At 40.8% G+C, this 22,133-nt stretch overlaps 1 protein-coding gene across 3 annotated transcripts in view; it reads left to right on the forward strand.

Annotated features, from left to right (window-relative positions):
* Cytip (cytohesin 1 interacting protein) overlaps positions 1-22,133 on the forward strand; it is a 64,058-nt gene that overhangs the window by 21,575 nt on the left and 20,350 nt on the right. For 2 of the 3 annotated variants that reach the window (XM_075985173.1, XM_075985175.1), the window contains exons 3-5: positions 12,509-12,668; positions 20,826-20,875; positions 21,260-21,314. In XM_075985173.1, coding sequence (XP_075841288.1) covers positions 12,600-12,668; positions 20,826-20,875; positions 21,260-21,314 — 174 coding nt within the window. In that variant the 5' untranslated portion in view covers positions 12,509-12,599. Of the gene's footprint in view, positions 1-12,428; positions 12,669-20,825; positions 20,876-21,259; positions 21,315-22,133 lie in introns of those variants that run through there. The other variant, XM_075985172.1, reaches the window with a different exon arrangement.

Consider the following 22,133-nt stretch of genomic DNA (forward strand, 5'->3'; position numbering starts at 1 on the left):
GGTGGAGGACGATGCTGCAGAGGAAGGGGCATTTAAGGTGAGCCACTCAGAGACTATGGAATTTACCGATGAGGGAGAAAAGCAGGTGATTGGCAGGGAGCACAGCTAACAGATACTCAGGTATGATTATCCCAGGTGAACTGACAGAAGGAAGGCGATCACATTTTGGAGCAATGAGACGATTTGTCTAGATTAAAATTGATAACTGAAGAATTAGGTTAAAAACTACATGGTAGATGAGTTTGAAAGTAAAGATAGGAAATCACAACATGATTTGACAGATGCAGAGTCACAACATGTCCTGATGCTAACATTAGAAGATGGAAAACTGAGGGCACCAAACAAAGGGAGACAATTTTGTGGTTTTTTTTTTTGTGTGTGTGTGTGTTATGCTGAGGACCACGCCTTGACTTCAAGGGAAGGTGGAGATAGATGAAGCGGTAGGACATTCCAGAGGAGGAAGTGATGAGACATGAGGTCCTACCATATCAGATGAGAAATCAGAGAATGGTCTGGCAGATTGCATCTGCTACACAGCACTGGCCCAGACAGTCTGCTTCTATCTATAGCTTAGTGTATGAACGTTTGTGGCAGGAAGGAAGCTGTAAACTCTACTTCCTGAATTCCGAAGCATCTTTAGATTTGTCATATTAGGATATTTCCCATCACCTTTGAGCATATGCGGGGTGGCATTTTTTCCTTGAACAGGCGTTAGTGAATCAATGGTGCATGTTTTAATCGAGGGTGCCTTATTATCAAGCTGTAACATAAAATATACATAGTTACTATATTTCAGTTTTGCCTTAAAATAGCCATACTCATTGCAATTGAGTCAAACAATCCAGAGTATAAATTACATTTAGATATTGAGAACACCATGAATATCATTCAGCAAGCACGTTCATTGCCCAAAGTAAATAATCAGAGAAAATATATTCACCTCCAGAGCTTTAGGCACAAAATGAATGCATGGATCACTACTTACTGGAACACTCTGATAAATGTGTTTCTCTTTAGTGTTAGCAGGATACAAATAAATGAGACAAAAACAGTAGCTTGGACTGGGGATATATGGGTGGCATCCAGAAGAAGAAAAGGCAGACATTTGAATAAGACAGAATGTAACGAATCAAGGAAGAGAGTCCCATCAGGTGGCTTGGATTGTCTGAATTCCTTGGGGCCTCAGGTGAAGACTGGAGAAAGTTGAGAAATTTAAGGTGAACCTGAGATGATGGGTACTCACCATCATTGATGAAGTGGGTGGATTCAGGCGAACCGTGTGTTGTGAACAAAAGTGAGACATTAGAAAGAACCCATGTCTTCAGGAAAGGAAAGGCTTTGTTTTTGGAAGGAAGGCGTGGATAGCACTAACAACCCTGGGAGACTTGGATCAATTACTATTTATTTGTATGTGATTGTGTCTTCCACATGTTGACACGTCATATCACTCCTCCTATTGTAGAAGCTGAGCTGAGCACAAAGAAGTCCAGGTCAGTTGGGTAGCTTGGTCAAGAAGGTAAGGACCCATGTTTCACCAGCTGATCTGACTCCTTTCCTAAGAAGGCAAGTGAAAAGCTATACAAAACATGGGGACATGTGTCTGGGAAAGGATGCTGGCCAAAGGGCAGGGGACGATTTGCAGGAGATGTGAAGAAATCTAAACTGAATTCTGCCACTGAAGTAATGCACATTCGGGACCTGGGATAATATGTGAACAGTATTAGAGTTGGGATAGTAGAATGGCACCATATGATCTTAATGGTGACAGGGAAACTTAGGTTGTTTATTCTAGGCCAGTGATATCATCTTTTCATGATTACAACTACAAATGTCATATGTTTAAAGATCCATTTTTTACAGGTACTAAGGGTTAGGACTTCAACCTTAAAAAAATACTCTATATTTTCACTAGATTCTTATACTTTTGAGACCAAGGGTCATAGTTCCTGTTTTCTCAGGGTCAATTCCACTGTGGAGTAACAGACTTGCAGAATGGTCATCATTATTGGATTGTAACCTTGGCGGTGTCAGGTCCCTTGGGCAAGTGTGTTGGAGTCAGCATCCTCCATTGGGAAAGGAGCAATCTAGTACCATCCTTACGGTCAGTAAGAGTAAGCACACTCAGCAGTTTGCCTGGCCATAGCTATGCTATGGCTATTCACTTAGCAAATGCTTACAGAATTGTGTTGAAGGAGACCGTGTGACCATTGATCGTTCTACCATCAAACCACTGTCCCCTTGGGATTCAGTTTTCCACCTGAAAATAAAAGATGCTACGCAAGGTGATTCTGAGGTTTCTTCTTGTCTGCATTTTGTAGATTTAGCTCATGTAGGGGTGTCTTCTTGTAACTCTAAAAAGTGAGAACAAGAGAATGAGAGTGAACAAGTAAGGGACTACTGATTGTATATTTTGTTGGAGATACTAATAGATCTTATGGATTTAAGAAAGGACACATTGTTATTAGTTTATGTCTCATGGTTAATATTTTGTACTGTATCTATTTAGCTTATGTTAACCTGGTCAAGAGTAAGAACACTACCAGAGTTTAAAACCAAATTTGAAGCAAACTTTAATTAAATACTGGCCAGGTGGATAGGCTCTGGCCAGGTCCATATTTGGGTTCCCAGGAAATGGCGCCAAGTCATGTTTGCAGGGACATAAGAAGGCAAAACCCATAATTCACTGCATTTCCCAACATGTCCAATCAGGGGCAAGCATACATCTTGACATATTTCCTGCCCACATGAGATCAAGCACATCCAGTGTAGATGGATCAAGCAAACTTGTTTAGAGGAGGGAAAACATGTGGCTTGTTATCCCCCACAAAGAAGCCTCCCACATTTCAGGAACCATCTGTCCTTGGGCAAGAAGCTTGCAGATCAGAGGCCTTTTTGTTTCATGGATCTCTTCGGTACAGTAATTAAAACTTAAAATGTAACGTTGGCTCTCATACTTTACTTTTTTTAGTTAAATAAAATTTAAGAACTGTTTCTAGTTTCCTTAAGTGAGGCATTGTGTTAGGTCAGAAATGACTAGAAGCGATGAATATAATGTTTTCCATTGTATTGCATTTAAATCTTAAAGCAAGTGAGATTTTAAATCTATTTAAAATTGTAAATAGGCTGGGGTAGAAATAAAATAAAGGATTCCGGTTTTCTAAGAAGTTACCTTATTGCCCATCTGTAGCTCCTTCTGCTACACACACACACACACACACACACACACACACACACACACACACACTTCTAGATTATGGAAACAAAAATGGAGAAGGCGAGGCACATTCCATCAGTTTCTGCATGCTGACCCTCTTTGCTGATTCACTTACCATGTTCAAAGACCTCCTCCACAGGTGGCAGAGTGACTCCCAGCAGCAGATGGGGAACAGATTGGAGGGAGGACTCTTTGGAGAAGTCTAAGGGAAAGCTTCCTGGGAGCTGTTCCTTTTGTATGTGGTTGAACATCTTCCTCCATCTAATTGCTTTGAACTGGTGCCTCTAGTTTATTTTGAATGGAGAGAAAAGGCAAGTGAAGTAGAATTGGGGGAGCAGTGTTTTGAGACAAAGGAAGGCAAAAGCTGCCCAGAGGAGCTGCCTTCTGTGAAAGGGACAGAAATAAGGTCAGAATGACTAGGTGTGGTCTGATATGAGGTCAGGTCTCTAGCAGAACAAGCAGGGGCAGGAAGGGGAGACTAAGGGGAAACCACCCAGACTTCATGTAAGTGTTTTCTTATTCCAAGTATCTCATGCAATTCCCATTCTGAAGCTCAAGTTGCTTTCTAAGAAGTTGGTTTCTAAAGACTTTCCCAGTTCTGTGGGGATAACTGCTCATACACCGGAGCAAGGGTGAGGTTATGTAAAAGGTGAGCCTGAGAGGAAGAGGTGGAGGAAGAGGAAGAAGCCACCCTCACTTGTTTATCTTGAAATTCTGTGAAAGGTTCGGTTTTGAAATGTACCTCTGTGAGTGTGATGAGGAAGAAAACAGGTAAGAAATGACTTAAGAGACAGGTAGACAGACAGACAGGCAGGCAGACAGATATCTGTGTGTATGTGTGTGTGCATGTGTGTCTACCTTTTTGTCTGCTTCTCTCTCTCTCCCTCTCTCTCTGTCTCTCTCTGTCTCTCTGTCTCTGTCTCTGTCTCTGTCTCTGTCTCTCTCTCTCTGTCTCTCTCTCTCTCTCTCTCTCTCTCTCTCTCCCTCTCACACACACACACACACACACACACACACCACACACAATGGCCCTTACAGAAACAACCAGTAGGCTTTAATAGCCTCGATCAGTGTCCTTGGCCTGTAATTTCATTCCCTCCTTTGCGGTTGTTTTGTAGAGACCGAATTAGACCTTTTTAGAAGAAGAATTTTGCTTTAATTGGAAGAAGGTGATACAAGGATGAAAAAATCTGTTTTCCAACAAACACTGGGCATCTACTGAATACAACAATAATTATCCCTTGAAAGCATAGACTAAAGGACGAGGATATATCAGCAAAATGGCTCCTTAAAATTATCTGTGAATTATTGAAATTTTGAAACTGATTTAACAGTGTGTAGATGAAACATATATAAAAGGTTTAAAGACATCTCTCTCTTAAATAGAGCTCTGGCAATCATCGGTCTCTCTTTTTCTTTTCTAAGGCCATTACCAGTGATAACTGGGACTAGCAGGTCACCTTGTATTTTCTTGTTCTTTTTTCAATGTTTGTCTATGTTAGTGTTCATAGTATTTTCCTTAAAAAAAGAACAAAACAAAAACGAAAGCAGCTCAGTACCACACTTGTCGTTCTTCTGCCTTTGCCTTAAGGGTCTTGATCAGCTCACGAATGCATGCCTTACACTTTCCATCTAGTGCCATGTATTCCACAGGATTAAACCCCACAAATTATTTCAGCACATCCATATGATACACAATTAAAACCTGAAATGTTTTGTAGTTACAAACAACCCCATAAAAATCATTCTTGGATGTCTTTTCAGAAAGAAGGGTTTACCAAGACTCCTAAAGTTAGAATTACTAGCTGCATACTTAATTTGATACCGTCATATGACATCACTAATAAGACTTGATTGATATATATTCCTACCCAAGGTGTCTACCTGCCCATTTTTTGCACCTTTTCCAGTACTGTATGTCATTAAACTTTTTTCTGTCTGGTAGGCAACAGTTGATATTTACTATTTCAAAGTATTTCCTACTACTGTGTTTCACCAATAAAGTTAAACACTGACAAATCTATTGGTGATTTATATTTCTTCTCTAAATTATAAGTTCACTGCTTTGTTATGCCTTATATTGGAATCCCTAATGAAACCATGGAACTGGTTTTTTTTTTTGGTGTAAATGCAAGAGGGTCTTTGTTTGGCAAGCTTATGTTTAGACCACAAACCTCCAGCACACCAACATAGCAGATGAGAAGAGAGTGCAGCCCCTAGTTCAGAGAAAGACAAGCTTTTAAAGGGAAACACTGCAATTAAGGGAATACATGTCTTAGTGACTCAGGATTGGGTATAAGGAGTACAGAGTAAGAAGATTTCTGAAACCGTTGGTCAGTTTTGGGGCACGAAACTCTAAAAAGGACTACAAATAATTGACAAGGCATTCGCGAGGGCAGGATGTCTTCAGAGACATGAATCTTCTTAACTTTTACTGTCTCACACCTTAATTGGCTGTCCAGTTGACTGTCCATTTTAAGTTTCTCTATCACAACACGTTCCTGGACCTGAGGTCAGTCCCAAGTCTTCAGTTGTTTTAAGAGAAATCCCATCTTTAAGATACGGTCTGTGTACTCACATTTCAGTTAAATATTTTAAGGTCTCAGAGTTTTGCATTTTGAAAAATACTTTTCTAAGAATTATCACTTGAGACACTCTACTTACTGTTTCCATCATTATTATTACTATTCCAATTATATGGACTGAACCCATGGCCTTGCACTTTTCAGTGAGTGAGCCGAAGCCCCAGTGCAAGCTCTCTGTCTATTATAACCCCTAAGTAATTGTTTCTTCGGAGTAATGCCAGCCTGGAGCTTTGTGGGAACCCCAAAATGGACCAGGCCAAAGTCCTTCATCCTGGCCTGTATTTAATTAGAGATTGCTTCAAATTTGGGTCAAAATTATGTGGTCTTATTCTCATCAGGTGGGATTAACAAATAAGCATAGTTATAAGACTCTCTCGTGGGAATGTGACCTATGTTTCCCTCAGTCTAGATTTTGTAGCCACCCTCATAAAGTTTAAAAATGCTTGTTTATGATGTTGTAGTTGTTATTAATAATGGTTCTTTTATCCACAATTTCAAGTCCTTCATAAGATTGCAATATAACAATGAAATAATTTTAATAATTAAGTATGAGTATAGCAAAAAATATGAAGTATCGTATGTAAGAGTTGGTGTTGCATAAGTAACTTACTTGTTTTTGTATTTTACTTCTTCCTCTTATGTTTTGGAAAACTATTGCTAAGTTTGCTCTTCCCTTCTTTGAAATGAGTCCTACTACGTTGACCAGGCTGGCTTTAACTCCTGGGACCAATCAATTTTCCCAACTCAGTGACTGGAGTGGCTGGAATTACCAGACTGTACCATTGTGCCCAGATAACGGTTCTATAATCAGTTATGTGTCTTGGGGAGGATAGTCATGGAAGCTGAGAATCACTACATTATTTGTGCTTATGGAATACAAGAAGAGCAATTGCAGAAAACATTGACCTTTCAATATATAGCATGCATCTGTGGGTATCAATTTTAGATTTAGATTACTCATTTCTGTTGAAACCTAGCTTGTTTATGATTTCAAAAAGTAAAATTAATATTCATAGTGCCTCAACCTGTGCCCGAAGGGTGGCTGGACACCACAAGGCTCTCTCTCTTAGGGAAGCAAATGTGGTTCCCTTCAGCGCAGGTCAAACTTGGCAAATGAACAGAAAAAGATGGCTTTAGGAAAGTGGTAGACAAACTCAACTTGGTTTCCTTTAACTGATAGTGACACTGTTTACTTTGTCCCTTTATTGAAAGAGACTCCTTCCCCCTCCCCCAGCTCCAGCTTTATCCTTCCAAAAGAGATCTATGTCTGTGGAAACTCGGGGGCCCTTCCTGGCCTGAAGCTGTGTTATATGAAGGAGTGAATAGGCTATTGTTCTTCACGCACTAGGTGTAGGCTCCTTTCTGTCATCCTCAGGCCTGCAGTTTTTGCTTGGCTTTTATGTTTATCACTTAAGTAAATTATGCAGCATGGAAGGAATACATCACACAGAGCTACTGCACGTACAGCCAGGCTAGAATTCAGAACTTCATGTGCCCTCCTATCGCCCTGTTTCCCTCTTCAATGGGAAATTTAAGGAATTTCCTTTCGACTGAAAAGTTTAGACCTTCAAAATTACTGCACTGACTGCCTCTAAAGTTCCCAACAAGGCTTGGACACCGCCTGATAATTTCGGATAACACCTGGAGCTGTATGCAGGCAAAGAAGGTGACTTTCAAAACTTACACACATCCCCTGCTCCAAGGGACCCACATGCCACTTTACACGGACCCCAGGACTTCTTACAGACCTATTTTCGACACCCACCCTCTGCTGTGCGCATGCTCTCCAAGGCTGAAGTAGGGAGGAACGGAACTTTTACGAAGTCGCCGGCGATGTTGCTCTGTGATAAAGGAGTGAATGAATGTGGAAAAATATCTATTTTTGCACTTGAAGACAGAGTTAGCTCATCAGAGGACTTCAAGAAAAGCTATCTTGATAAGACTAGATGCCTCAGATGAATCTGGGGGCCTCTCTGGGGTGATAGGATGGTCCACCTATGGCTCCATGAGCAAGTGAACCGAACCCAAATAGGTTAGAAAAACGTTTCCTTGTTTGCACATTAGGAACATTCTGCTAATTATTACTTATGTTAGGGTTAATTTTTTTCTCTTTTTGGTTTAAATATGTGTTAGTATTTCTAATCCTGCCCTTGGTGCTTCTCCTCACTGCTGTTACAGAGACCTTTCATGAGCGGAGTCTGTTACTTTTTTCCCTTGAACCAGCTACTCTCTGGGGAGAGTCTTTGCAGGATAACCTTAGGTTGCCTATTTTGAAGATGAATACTTTTATTTTTCTTTTGAGAATGGTATCTAATATCCATTTATTCAGGGAAAAGGGAAAGGTCCGTCCGCCCAAGCCAGTCTTTAAAATAAGATGATGAGGACACTAGAGATTGGGCACGGTGATTAGGCACACTTGCTCCTTTTCCAGAGGACCGAAGCTCAGATCTCAGCACCCATGTTTGGTCATTCAAAACCTCCTGTAACTCCAGTTCTAGGAGCTCTGACATCCTCTTCATGTGGGCATATGTTACCATGCTCACATGTGTGCTTGTGTGCGTGTGCGTACACACACACACACACACACCCCAACAAAAAATTTAAAAATCTTAAAAGCCTTAAAATGACTTGTATATTTAAAAATAAAATAAGTAACTTTACAAAATTAAATTCACCTTTTGCAAATTCAAACCCAGAGTTGTCCGCATTCATATATGTGACGTTGGCTCATGTCTTGCTTATATCCGGGAGCCAAATAAAAGCTTCCTGTATAGTAAGGGCATAAAATAAAACAAAACACTATGATATTCTAGGAAGCCAAATAAAGTCTTGAACAAATAACGTCACAAAGCCGGAATGGAAATCTAACTAGACGGGGGCAGATATCTCCTCATTCAGAACCCGTTCACTTTTCTCCCATGTTCATGTGAATTAACAGATATTTTGAGCTGAAAGGAACTCAGGAGTTTAGGAAATGGATGTGGAAATGCTTTGCGAACACATCTTGATTTACCTCGGGGACTACACACGTATTCCAGCGCTATGCTCCGTAAGGGCGATGAGGCTCCTCTGCTGCACATGTGGGTACTGGGTAGTTGGCAGGCAAATTTATGTGGAGTTAAGGTTGTTTCATCTGAGCGTTCCCTTTTGAGCCTGACTACTTAGATCAAAATTGACCAGTAATAGTTTATTTTGTTCTGTGAGTTACACATGGGCTCTTGTGCCTGTTCCTCCTAAATGCTGTGTTGATACATGTGGAACTTGAGGTTTAGAGAGCACATGAATCAGCTCAGGCTGCTGGACAACATCCAGCATAGCAGGCCTGGTAATATAAGACCCTGGGTGGCTCTACACGACAGACATTTTGTTTTCAGGGCTCTGGGGGCTTCAAAGTCTAAGATCAAGATGTTGACTTGATACTGTGGATCTCTTCCTGCCTTAAGATGGCTGCCTTCTTGCTGTGCCCTCAATGGAAAGAGACCTCTCTGATGTGCGTTCTCTCAAGGACACGGTCTCTTAGATCAGGGTTTCTTCTCACTGACCTCAGCTGACCCGTATTACCTCTTTATCCAGTGGTCATCTACATTAGAGGTTAGGGTTTCAACATGTGCACACGTGGGATACACTTTAGTCTGTATTCTGAAACCATCAGACCAGGATTTGAAACTAGGGGTCTGGCGTTGGAGCAGTAGGGTCAATATTCTTGCTATTTTTGTGGATGGTTAGCAGGTTGGCCACAGTTTCTTGAAGAACTTCCTGCCTTTCTGTCTGCATTCTTGACTCAGTACATCTTTTTACCTGCCTCTACCAAATCTTCCATGTCCCTTAGGGTTCACTTCATTCATCCTAAATATGGATCTCTACAGAAAAACAAAATGTTCCAGGTAAGAGGATTACTTGCCTTCCAACAATGTAAAGTTAGTTTTTGAAGCCCATGGCAGGCAGTCTTTTAAAGAGATCTGTCATCTCACTCAAGTCATCCTTAAGAACATGAGAGCCCCTTTGGAATGGCTTCCTTCCTCCCCTTCCTTCCTTCCTTCCTTCCTTCCTTCCTTCCTTCCTTCCTTCCTTCCTTCCTTCCTTTCTTTATTAGGTTGTTTTTTCTTCCCCAATGCTTCAGAAAATTACTGTTTAATTAATTTTTAAAATATAACTAACTCCTTTTTTACTTTTATTGACAGACATTTCTTTTACAATTTTTGCATAGAAGACATAAAACACAAACTTAAAGTTAAAAGATGTCTTTTGATTTCCAGAAATGAGAGGAAACGGTGCATTAATATACAGTCTTAAATGTCTCTAACTATGACCCATGTGTAGTATTTAGGACTTAAAGGAATGATCTAAAAAAATATGACAGGCCCCTTCAGAGATAGAGTGAGAAAAGAACTTGGACTGTGTTCATTTTGTTCCATGGACAGTGCAGCATACCTGAGACCTGCGTGGTGGGCAGCTCGACCAGATCATCCTCAGCATCCCCTCCTCAGTGATGTAGAGGCTGAAGGGAGATGGCAAACAGGCACTTACCATTCTCTGAAAGTAAATCCAAGAGGGAAAAAAAAGAAAAAGCACAGGACTTCTGAAATCTACTCAGTAGAGAGAAGGCTACATTGCCTTTGAAAGATTAGTGCTTCAATACATTGTATCACAACTGACACTTCTGATCAGGATGTTAGTTAAAATATGTAATAAGTGACTTGAGACAGGCCTTAAGAATCAGAACAGAGAGCAGAGCTATAGAAATTGGCCAGTTCATAAATATGTAATTAGTGGGTGTGACCGGATTGGTGTGTCAGGGAGCAGATCTGCCTTTGACTGATATTTCATAGAGTATAAAATTAAGTGTACTTATTAAAAGATTCAGCTTGATAAATGCATTCCACAACTTATATAGTGAAAAATACTTTCAGATTTCTCCAGTTAATCATTAAGATCTATAGTCTACAATCTAATATTTTATAACACCGAATTCATACAATTTTAGTTTTCATCTATAAAACTTGGCTAGATTTGATGTTTTGAAATATTAACACATTTACTTAACTGTAAAGTTTCTAGGGGACAAGGATGAATGTTATCCATTAATTGTGTTACATGCTTCATAGCCTCTCTAATATCCCTTTCTAACATGCCCACACGTGGGCACACACACACACATGCACACACACAGGTGCACACGCATGTACACACACATGCACACACTCCGGCACACACATGGGCACACACAAACGCACACACACGTACTTGCACACACATTTATAATAACGCACTTTCAGAGCTGTGCATGCCTTACATGAATACTTCTATGATTCATTTGTGTTTAACTACAAAAGTCACTGCCTCTCCCTTTTGAATTACACTTCCCTGTCCCCTGAAAGGGTGTGTGTTTGTGTATTCTGACCTGGATTTTATATGTTTTGGTGGATACCATTTCGCTTCTATCTTAATCCAGTTCCAACAGAAAGGAGTCATACGACGGTCGAGCTTCCCCATTCTCTGATTTGGCTCCCTCTTTTGATTAATTCTGAAGACTTTAGAATTCACATTTGGCAAGTTTTGCATAAGCTGAATTCACCTCAACTTCCAGCGCACACATTCCCTTCTAGCGTCAATCCTGGTGGTGACCTTCTGAACGACTTTTAGATGCATGCTTGACCTCTGTGCTAGTTACAACTTCTTCTTTTTACTTTTGTTTTGATTCTACCTTCTGTCCTGCTCTGCCTCTCTATGAAACCTCTTCTCTTCAAATGACTTTAATAATAAAAAAATAAAAAAGAGCCACTGTTTTCAGGTACCCTGTGATGGCACACTAGAACAGCTAGGCCATCCTGTGCTGTCTTAGCCTGCCTATTTCCTTCTTACCTACCCCATTCTTTCCCCCTAACGCTTCAGCTATGTCCAGTCCTGGACATGACCAACATTCTAAGCTACACGTACTGCCCTTCCCTCCCCATTATGCCCTGTAAAGCCGATTGGTAATTTCTGGAAGGACAGAGCAGCATGGAGGTAAGAAGGCAGGCGCCAACGCCAAAGCTGAGGTGAACGGATGCCTTTTTGAGGAACTTTAGCCAGCTAGGATGCCCTTCAGGGGAGGAGCACTACACCGACTCTCCCGAGAGCAACATGACCAGCACCTGTGATGCTCAGCGCCCTCAGAGCCGAGGGTTGGTGCTGTCCTCGATGCTCACTGAGGCACTAATGTTAAATAAGGGCATGCTGGGAAACAGATGACAGAACTTGAGCAAGACTCTTTTTCCTTTTAAAAACTAGAAAATTCTGTTTGAATACAGGTAGCCATAGAGTATCAAATTCTAAGTGTTCTGGCTGTGTGAGGGAGGAAAAAAAAGCAAAGTGATTAAGTGATTCTTTCTTTTTTTTTCTTTCTTTCTTTCTTTCTTTCTTTCTTTCTTTCTTTCTTTCTTTCTTCTTCTTCTTCTTCTCTCTCTCTCTTTTCTTTTCTTTTCTTTTCTTTTCTTTTCTTTTTTTTTGTAGAAAAGGAGCAATAGGTTCTCCCAAGAGCCCTGGGGAGTGGGAGCGCTTCTAGATAGGGTTTGTGTAACTGTACCTCCAACCACAACAGTCACGTGGGTCCGTTCTGCTTGGCTGCTTTTTGACTGCCTGTCAGAGGGTGCATTTCACTTCCCCTCCAGCAAGGCCACTGCAGCATGTGCTGGCGGGATTAATCTTTGTCCACAATGTCTTTGCAAAGGCTTCTACAGCAGCAGAACAGCAATGGCAACTTGGAGTACCCTGCTGATCCCGCTTATAGCGCCTACGCCACACTCACGGGCCCGCTCACGATGGAGGACAGCAGAAGGATCCAGATGCTGGCAGACACTGTGGCTACTTTGCCTCGGGGACGAAAACAGGTAGGATTGCACTTCTGTCTAGAATGTTCATGTTTGTCTGATAACAGCCAGAAGTGGTACTTGCTCCTGCGTATCTCCATGAAATCCCTGACTCCCAGCCTCACTTCCCATCCTTAAGAGTGAGTTGGTTCATATTCAAAAGAGAATTCTTCCCCCTCCTAAGGTCAACCTCTCTACCAAGTCAATCCACTCAGGACTTGGGAGTTATTGACTGTATGTGCGGGGAAGAAGGTGACATGCGCAAAAGAGACAATGTAGCACTCCGGAGATGGGGAAACAGTCTTAAGTTTTTTAAAAGTAAGACTTAAATATTTCTTTTTAAGTATGTACTCAAGTAAAATGAAGTTGTTGAGCACAACAAGCTTGAAGATGGTTTACAGGGATGCAAGCAGCAGCATCGGAATCTTCCCCGTTGTGTCTCCATCAATTCTCTCACTCCTGTCTCACTTCCAGGCCTAGGTAGTCCTACTAGTTCCCAGTCAAGAGACGATGCATCCTGGAACACAAGGGTTGTGAACTAAATTAATTCTTCAGCTCCTGAGCACTGACACAACCCAGAGCTGTTGGGAAGAAAGGCTTTCGTGGGGAGGTAAACATTGACTAAACACCCAGTTTGGCTGCTTAGCGGCTGTGGCCTCTTGAGCAAGGTGCCCACCGCCCTCGCATTATGTCCCTTACAAAAAGAGGCTATTGCACTAAATTCCATTCATTTGATTAGGCAATGGCAGAAACACCATCCTTGAACTTTGTGCTCCTTAAGTAAGGAAATGTGTGGGGCACTCGGAGCTTGGTAGAGGCTGTTTGGAGATTTTTATTGCATAAACTTTCTTTAGACATGGGCACTCACTTGGGAAAATCTATGTCTACAAGAATTTGTTCTGAATTTTTGGCCTTTAATTAACTACATATTTCTTTGTATATTTTGATCATATTGATTGTTCCAAAGTATGTATTTGAATTTTCATACAGCCATTGTACACAAGATGTTTAGAATTGGCTGATAGCCTGAGGGTATAGCTTTGTGGTCTGCATTCTTGTATGCATCGTGTTCTTCTCTAGATGCTTTTAACTTCAGTACTGCAGAGTCTCAGCTTGAGGGAGAGGCAGCTTCTTCTTTCAGTGATATGGTGAACTGATTCCTTGGCATTTTCCACAGCGATGAAGATGATGGCATCATTTGCCAAGACTTGATTATCACTTTCAATCCAAAGTGCTTTCATGATTTAAAGTTTCATGAACATTTGTATCAATTTATAAATGGGCAACACAGCAAACACCAACATCTTTACTCAGGTTCTAGATAAAGTATGGTCCATTTCTGTTTCGATTTGCCATGAAGCTGTTAAACTAAATTCTGTTCATTTGTTTAATCTATGATTTGTTCTCTGGGTACATTACTTAGCAGGAAAGCAACCTGCTAGTTTTGCATCAAGAGATGGATCTTTCCACATCTCCTTTTTAGCTCAATCATTAAATCATGCTGGACCCCTGCAAGGCGAAAACCATCAAACTATCTAGATCAGCCACAAGGGCCTATTTCCTTCCTAGAGAAGGGTTACAGTTTAGGGACAGAACAAACAGGTGTTATACAACAGATATGTAACATGACTCTGAAAACCATCCTGCAGTCTGGTACCCCTAAACAAGGGACTCCCTAAGGTGGAGGCACAGACTCTTGTGCCTTGGGGTCAATTTTACACAGTCACACAGTGCTTAGTGTGTCAGGAAGATCTAGTGAGCCTGGAGAGGAGAGATAGACTTGTGGTAAATTTCCTTGAGAAAGCAGTCCAGTTGGCTGTTGCTGTCCACGATGGTTCTAAAATCCCCACCCATGCAAAGCAAAGACTGCAGATGCTGGAATCCCTGATGTAAAATGGCAGCCTATTTGCATGTAAGCTGCTAGGATCGGGTCTCATACCTAAGACATGATCACTGGCTATATGAATAGTTATCACATTGTATCATTTGGAGAATTACAGAAAAGAAACGTAAATGTTCAGTTCAGATGTCATGTTTGTTTCTATGGAATCTCGTTGCCTTCAGCTGGTTGAATGGATGGATACAGAAATCTAACTATAATCCGACCAGTCTCCAGAGCCACTGAGTAGGTTTGAGATGTGAAATTTAGGAACTTCATTCTAGACAAGTGTCAGGTTGGTGGGCGGGCTTTTACAGTAGTTGGAGAACGAGGAAATGAAGCAGTGAAGAAGTAAAGACTTGGTTGTGAATGGCACTGAAGGCCAATGAGGCACATCTGGCTTTTAAGCCTGAGTAAGGATTCCATGAACTGGAAAAGGACAACCCGTAGGATTCGGTGACTATTGGAGGGGATGGTAAGAGGGATGTAGACATATAAAATGTGTGAGCATGCAGACTTCTTAGACCATTAGCTTATTATGTGTTTTCTATTTCTTTGCTTTCTCTTATACTCTTTAACACACTGTGTGATATACTTCCCCTATTCTTAAGACTTTTTCTGGCCTAGTGGTGGTAGTGATCTCTGAGCCAAGGCCAATTTGATCAATAGAGTGAGTTCCAGTACATCCATGGCTACACAGAGAAACCCCATCTCAATGTAAAAGTGTCATTCTTTGGGAATACAGAGTTGGATACAAAGTACATAAAACTGTTTTTATTGTTGTACTTCTTATGACCCTAAACTTTCTCCTTTTTTCAAAATATGATCTAACTATGTAGCCCAGGCTAACCTCTAACTCATGGCCTACCAGCCTCAAACTCCTTAGCCACTGGGATTACAAGTGTACATTCCACAATTTGCTATGAAATTATTTCAAAATAAAATATTTAATTAATGAGAAAAAAAAAGAAACCCCATCTCGGATTTTTTTTTTTTAAAAAAATAACAAAACCCTTTTTCTAAACCAAACCTTTGGAGCCTGACACTCATGGTTCTATGTAATCACTGTCAGTGAAACTTCATGCAGGTGTATGTCAAGATTTTATAATTTTTCACAGGCACATTTGCTTCTTGTTAATTGTTTTCTTAGAAACGCAAACAACAGCAACGACAAAAGTCACCCCTCTGGCACTGTCTGCATGGTCTGCAGCAGGATTCCCATGAGGCAATAGCAGCCACAGCAGCCGCAGCAGGTGTTCCTCTGTCTGCTGTTATTTTCAACACTTTGAGGGCTGACGTCAACATTCGTACTTCTTGTTATTGTGGCTTTGGTTTCTGCAAAGCTATATCTGGCTAGCTTCTAGCTTCGCCTTAATCTTAACCCAGAATGCACTGGGTGTTTGCACTCCTAATTGTTTAAAAATAGATTTCTGTGTGTGTCTATTATTTCAGTACCTGCATTGGTCGGGAGTGCCAGACACAGCAGTAACACTTCTAATTTTGAACATAGGTTTTTGGGGCGAAGCCCCTGCAATAGAAAATCCTGATGGAGGTTGATGGAAGAGAAGGGAAATCTTGTAAGCATGCTATGTTCCAGGGGTAGAGACAGTGCCTGCCTGACACTCTCACAAGGCTGTGATGAAGGTGGCTCTCGCCTAGTGTGGCAGTGAGAAGCAGGAAGCTGGCACACAGGTATGCAGTTTAATTGTGGATTAGACCCTAACTGATTGCCATTGTCTAGTTTCCTTTGAGTGATGAAATTATTGCTAAATTGGAAGGTTCTAGAAAGTTGGTTTCACACACAATTTCAGGTTAGGGATGGTGCTAAATGCTTGTAATGGGTGTAGTTCTCAGTTGGGGTCTGCCCACAGGGATGTTCTTTGGACTTTTGCCAGTATCTCATTAGGCAAAATCAATTCTGCAGTGTTAGGCTGGGTCAAATACCCAACCATTCTTCTTTTGCAAAAGGTGTGGGGCTGTAATAAGACCTTCCTGGAAGCAGGAATGTGCTATTTATCTCCCATAGATGTATTATAAGTTAGGACATTGACTTCAGTTCCATTATTTTGGTGTGTCTTTAGATAGTTTGATCCTTTCTGTCTTAATTGTTTGATTTTCAAAAGATGGGGGAGAACTGTATTCATGGAACAGTTGGGAATAAAAGTAAGATAGGCAGAGAATTGGAAAGAATCATAATTTGAAACAAAGTATTAAAAAAAGAAGAAGAAGCTCACCTCTGAATCCAGATTTTCCCCTAACTACACCCACAACTCTCACAGGAAATGAGTTCATAGAGCCAGGACAAGAACACAGATCTGCCTCAGCAGCCAAAGTGCTTCTGTGTTGGTCTCTGAGCTGCTTTGAGGAGGCTTCACCATCAAGCCATGTTTCCGACTTCCTCTTTGCTTTGCCCGCCGACAGCTGCTGTGTTTGGTCTTGATTTTTCCACTAAAGAGAGACCTGTGAATCGCTATTTAGCAGGAGACACTCGGTGTGGAATATTAATGCCTTGCCTTTTAAGTCGTCTCCCCGAAAGCAGAGGAACGTCCCTGCGATCAGCCCCAGACATCACTAGACTCCTGGCTAGTAAGACGCTAAGGAGCCTGGTTTGCTGTAGTCAGAGCCGAATGTGCCGCTTTCAAGTCTGCCAAATTGCTAAACCTAGACTTCTCATATTAGATAATGTGTAATAAAAGACAGCTGTTGCCAGCATATGCTGTGAATTGCACACCAGTTCTCCATTCATGATTTCTTTCTTGTGTGTGTGCCATCACTACAACGCAGGAAGACTCTGGCTAGGAGGGCAGTCTGTCTGCGCAACACCTACTCCAAGGCCACATTTTCAGATAGGGCTGATGCGTGCCGGGGAGACGGACACAGAAAAAACTTGAATCAGAAGATCCTTGAGAAGGCCTGAAAACACACTCCAAGTAACAGGCAGTTTAGCAGGGGAGCAAGGCAGAAGCCTGCGAGTAGTTTCTTTTTATGTCACCCCTTTGCACAGCTCAGATCAAAACCAAGAAGACTGTGTGTGATTGGCCACCGTCAGAGAGTTTCACGGTAGCTAATGCATTTAAATTGCTTTGTATTTATATACTCAGTGTTTAAAATCTCCTCCAGTCCAGAATGGAAACTAATTTATAATCTGGTTTTGTCTGGACGTTTTGTGTCACTGGTAACCCAAACATATCAGCCACAGGAGTTTTACTCATTACTGTTTAGCCAGCAAGCTACACATAACTGTTACAAGGAGAGAGGTGAGCAACTCCTCTCCTGTATGTAGAAGTATGAGCTATTTTAGATTTTAGATTTGAGTCTATCCATAATAACCTGTCACTGAAAAGGCATATTGAGGAAATCCTGAGGCTCACACCAATTCTATGTCTATGGAGCTAAGAAAGGTGCATTGAACACTGTGTTAGTCAGATGTTTAATTAATTCTTGCCAACTGGTTAGTTCTTGAGGACTGATTAATTGTTAACATTAGTTTATTTAGCATTAGGTATTAAGGTACCGCTATTTTACTTTGTTTTCTCTTAGCCCTTTTTCTATACTACTTGATGGTTTTAAAATCCTTCTATATGTTTGAGACTTTCGGGGACCAGCCCTGACAAAAATATCTCTTGCCAGGGTAGGGGTGTAGGAATCAGAAAAAGAAGTAAAGAGTATGAAGATACAAGTAAATTAATAAAACAGGATAGTACTGGGAGGGAGTTTCAGTGAATACTGAAATCACCCGTGTTTAATTTTCCACATTTTTATCTCTTGAAAATCATCTTTAATTTTTTTCTCATGAAGCTTTAATTTAATGAAGGACAAAGTTAAAGAGGATCTTAGCGCATCTGACTGAACTTGAATATTTTACTTGGGATCTCTCACCATCCTTTAGTTGCAGATGGCGTCTGAGGTTTCGTTCTGTCTGTCTGTTTTACTATTTTTAAAGTCACAATCGACTCGAGGCCTCTGTGAAGCACTGAGGTGAGAAGTAAAGCCAGTTTATCTCCCCAGAGCCCCAAAGCACACAGATGATTAGCCGAAGAACTGAAGCCTTCAATCAGATACGCTCTTCGTCTAGATGGGTACATACGGTCTCATTACAAACCTCCGTGTGGACAGTAATGGGAGATGGCAAACCATAATAGTAAGAGCACCGTTTTAAAAACACAAAGCCCTCCATTGGGATTATAGTTAACAAAATTAAATACAACTGAACTGAGTATTTGACAATCTGAATGAAGGGTGAATCCAAGGAGATGGCGATATTGAAAATAGATCAAGAAAATATGAACACAACATAAGGGTGAGATGCTTGTGAATATCACCTTCTTTTTTTAGCTCCAATTCACAAGGATGCAGCTTTCTGATGTAACCGAAAAGTTCCTAACCCTGTTAATCTTTCCATGCCTCCCCCCACCAAGTGTGTGTGTGTGTGTGTGTGTGTGTGTGTGTGTGTGTGTACATTAAGTATTAAGGCAGAAAATCAGATTATGACAAACGATTCAAATTGCTGAAGGTATCCTATACCTAGTCCTTATAAATCAAGATTAGAAACTTATTACAAGCCTAGAGGGTAATTTGGGGCCTGAGTCTTCCTGTTTGAGATGCCAGGTACAACTGACAAAAGGGGACAATGCAGTTGTTACACAGAAAGCCAGTGTGGTGACATCATCTCTCCATTACATGCAGTGATTGGTGGCTGAATTTCGAACAGTGAGGCATTCCAGAAAATTTGTGAAATTGTTGGCACTTGGTACCTGACAATTTGAATTTCTGGTAATGTGGGCATCTATGGAATTTGTGCTGTGTGCATTAATTTCTCCTGTGTATTTTCTATGTATGGCTTTTATGCTCACATTATTTTTAGTTATCTCTATCACCCTCTTTGATCTCCCATTTTGTTTGTTTATGAATGACAGTTACCTACATTATGTTGGCAGTTAAATGTCATGGCCGATCAGCGGGAGTGATGACTCAGCATGAAGAGCACTTGCTGCTCTTGTAGGGGACCTGGATTGAATTTCTGGTGTTCTCATAGAGGTTCCTGGCAGGCAGTGTTCAATTCCAGCTCCAAGGATCTTGTGGCTTTTGACCTGTGCAGACACGGGTCATGCACACCATGTACATACATACGTTTAGCCAAAATATTCATATATATAAAATAAAAATAAAATATTTCTTAAAACATCATGGCTTAATTAGGGGAATAATGTTATGTTTTAAGCCCTTAGAACAATATTTTAAGAAAGGACTAATTAATAATTAACATCTACAAAATGTTTCTTCAACAGAGGAAACCAAAACTAAAACTTGCCACAGTCCCTTAAGACGAAGGTCTCTCCTGTTGCTGGCATTCTCTTTCTATAAGAGTTTGGGTCTGTCCCAGAGCTTTATTGTTTATACGATTTTTCCAAAAATGAGCAGAGGAGTGAATGTGTTGTTATTTATTGCATTATGAGGTTTCTTCACTTTTTTTTTTGGCAGAAAATCTCACTAAACTTCCTAAACTATTGTAAAAATAAATCATATCAGAATTGAGGTTTGGAGTCCCTGCTTCAGTTTTTTCCCTAAATCTATTTTTTACTTTCTAATTATTTGTGTGTGGGTGGTGGTGTTAGTGACTCTCTCTCTCTTTCTCTCTCTCCCTCCCCCTCTGTATGTGTGTGTGCGCGCGCGCATGCGTGTAATGCTATGCATGAGGAAGTCAGAAGATGAATGCAGGAGTTGGTCCTCCCTTCCCACTGATTAAACCTGTATGGCAAAGCTTGTGAGCATCTTTACCCACTGAGCCATCTTGCCAGTGTCTTGAATCATATTTCTGTATGTGAGCTCATTCTTTACAGATTATCTTAACTTGGTAAAAGAGTAACACGTTGAACTGTTATAGTAAATATAAGCATTTCACCTGCAGCTGTAGAAAATATGGACTATGGTTTTCATGCCATCCTCTGGGTAGGAGTTTCAGTATGGCTGTAAACTGCTTTAGCTCTTTTGAGAGGTTGACATAATCATGGGTCAGACATAAAGCAATCCTTGGAAGCTTGACATTCTGCTACAAGGAGCAAGCATTCTCCTCACCCAATATCTTACTGTCTGGGCTTCTCTTCATCTTCTGAAGAGAATGTCTGGGAGTCCCTCTTCTCCCAGACCCTCCTTTGCTGTTGTGAGAGCATGGGCATCACTAATCTTACCTAATAAAGTTTCCAGGATGATGATGAAGAACAAAGTCCTTTGTAACCCAGAACAGTTGCAGACACATCTTAAAGACCTTGAGATAACTCTGTGCTCTTTGTATTTTTCAGCTTGCTTTGGCCAGATCAAGTTCTCTAGGTGAAGTTTCCTGGTCTCAAAGGTAAAGATATTCCTTTTCCTTTCCCCTTCCTTCTTTCCTTCTTTCCTTCTTTCCTTCTTTCCTTCTTTCCTTCTTTCCTTCTTTCCTTCTTTCCTTCTTTCCTTCCTTCCTTCCTTCCTTCCTTCCTTCCTTCCTTCCTTCCTTTTTCTTTTTTATTAAGTCTCTGTCAGAGATGTTTATGGATGTAAGTACTCCAATATGTACATGTGCACACATGCACACATACACACCTGCGCACAAGCATGATAGTATTGCACCACTAACCCATACTAGAATTACAGAAATGAAAACTAGTTTTCATTGTAACAGTAATTGTTAATGCTAAATATATTCCAAATATGATGCTTTGTTATTTATGCGGTTTAAATTTTTTTTTTCCTACAGAAAGCTTGTCACTGTGGAAAAGCAGGACAATGGAGCGTTTGGATTTGAAATACAGGTGGGCAGTTTGTTAACAATCTAGATTTCCAAGGGAGAAGCGGACACTAATTACACCATAATATTTGGAAGGAGCAATGTGGTTAGGACAGGCTTAGCACGACAATGGGGATTGGATTTTATTTAGTGTGTGGCTGATTTTCAGTATGTTAAATACTACCAGGGGGAGAAGACACTGAAGCTTCTGTTTCCCTAGAGATGCACTTCCTCCTTGTGCTGAGCCACTGCAGTCTTAATGATAGGTCAGACACAGATGCTTGACACTTTAGGACCTTAAGAGGAAAGCAAAAGACGTTTTACAGAAGTTTATTTTCATATAATCATATTCTTGTACTGTATATCTATCAGATTCTAAATACTTGAGCTGGGCATGGTGGTTCATGGCTTTAATCCAAGCACTTGAAAGGCAGAGAGTGGAAGGGAGTTTCAGGCTAGCCAGGACTCCATTGTGAAACCCTGTGTCAAAAAAAAAAAAAAAAAAAAAAAAAAAAGCAAAGGACAAGTTAAGAGGAATATTTGTGAGATAGTATATTTGTATATATAAATCCAGATATGTCTTAACTGAGACCCAACATTTCTTATTGGGTACAATAAGAAATTTGTAACCCTTTCCCCACCATAATAAGATAATAACTCTATTACTTGAAAACCACGGGTAGAAATTTTTACCCTTCTTCATGGGTTTCAGTGTGGCTGTCCAAGATTTTTTTTTTATGTGTTGCCTGTCTTTTCTTGATTATGTTTGTGAAGATGGCGAACGGAGGCAGTCACGTGGGCTGTCATCTAATCGAGAGCAGTAGTAACAACTCAAGTCTCAAGT

This window comes from Microtus pennsylvanicus, chromosome 9, assembly GCF_037038515.1.
Source record: "Microtus pennsylvanicus isolate mMicPen1 chromosome 9, mMicPen1.hap1, whole genome shotgun sequence".
NCBI lineage: Eukaryota > Metazoa > Chordata > Mammalia > Rodentia > Cricetidae > Microtus > Microtus pennsylvanicus.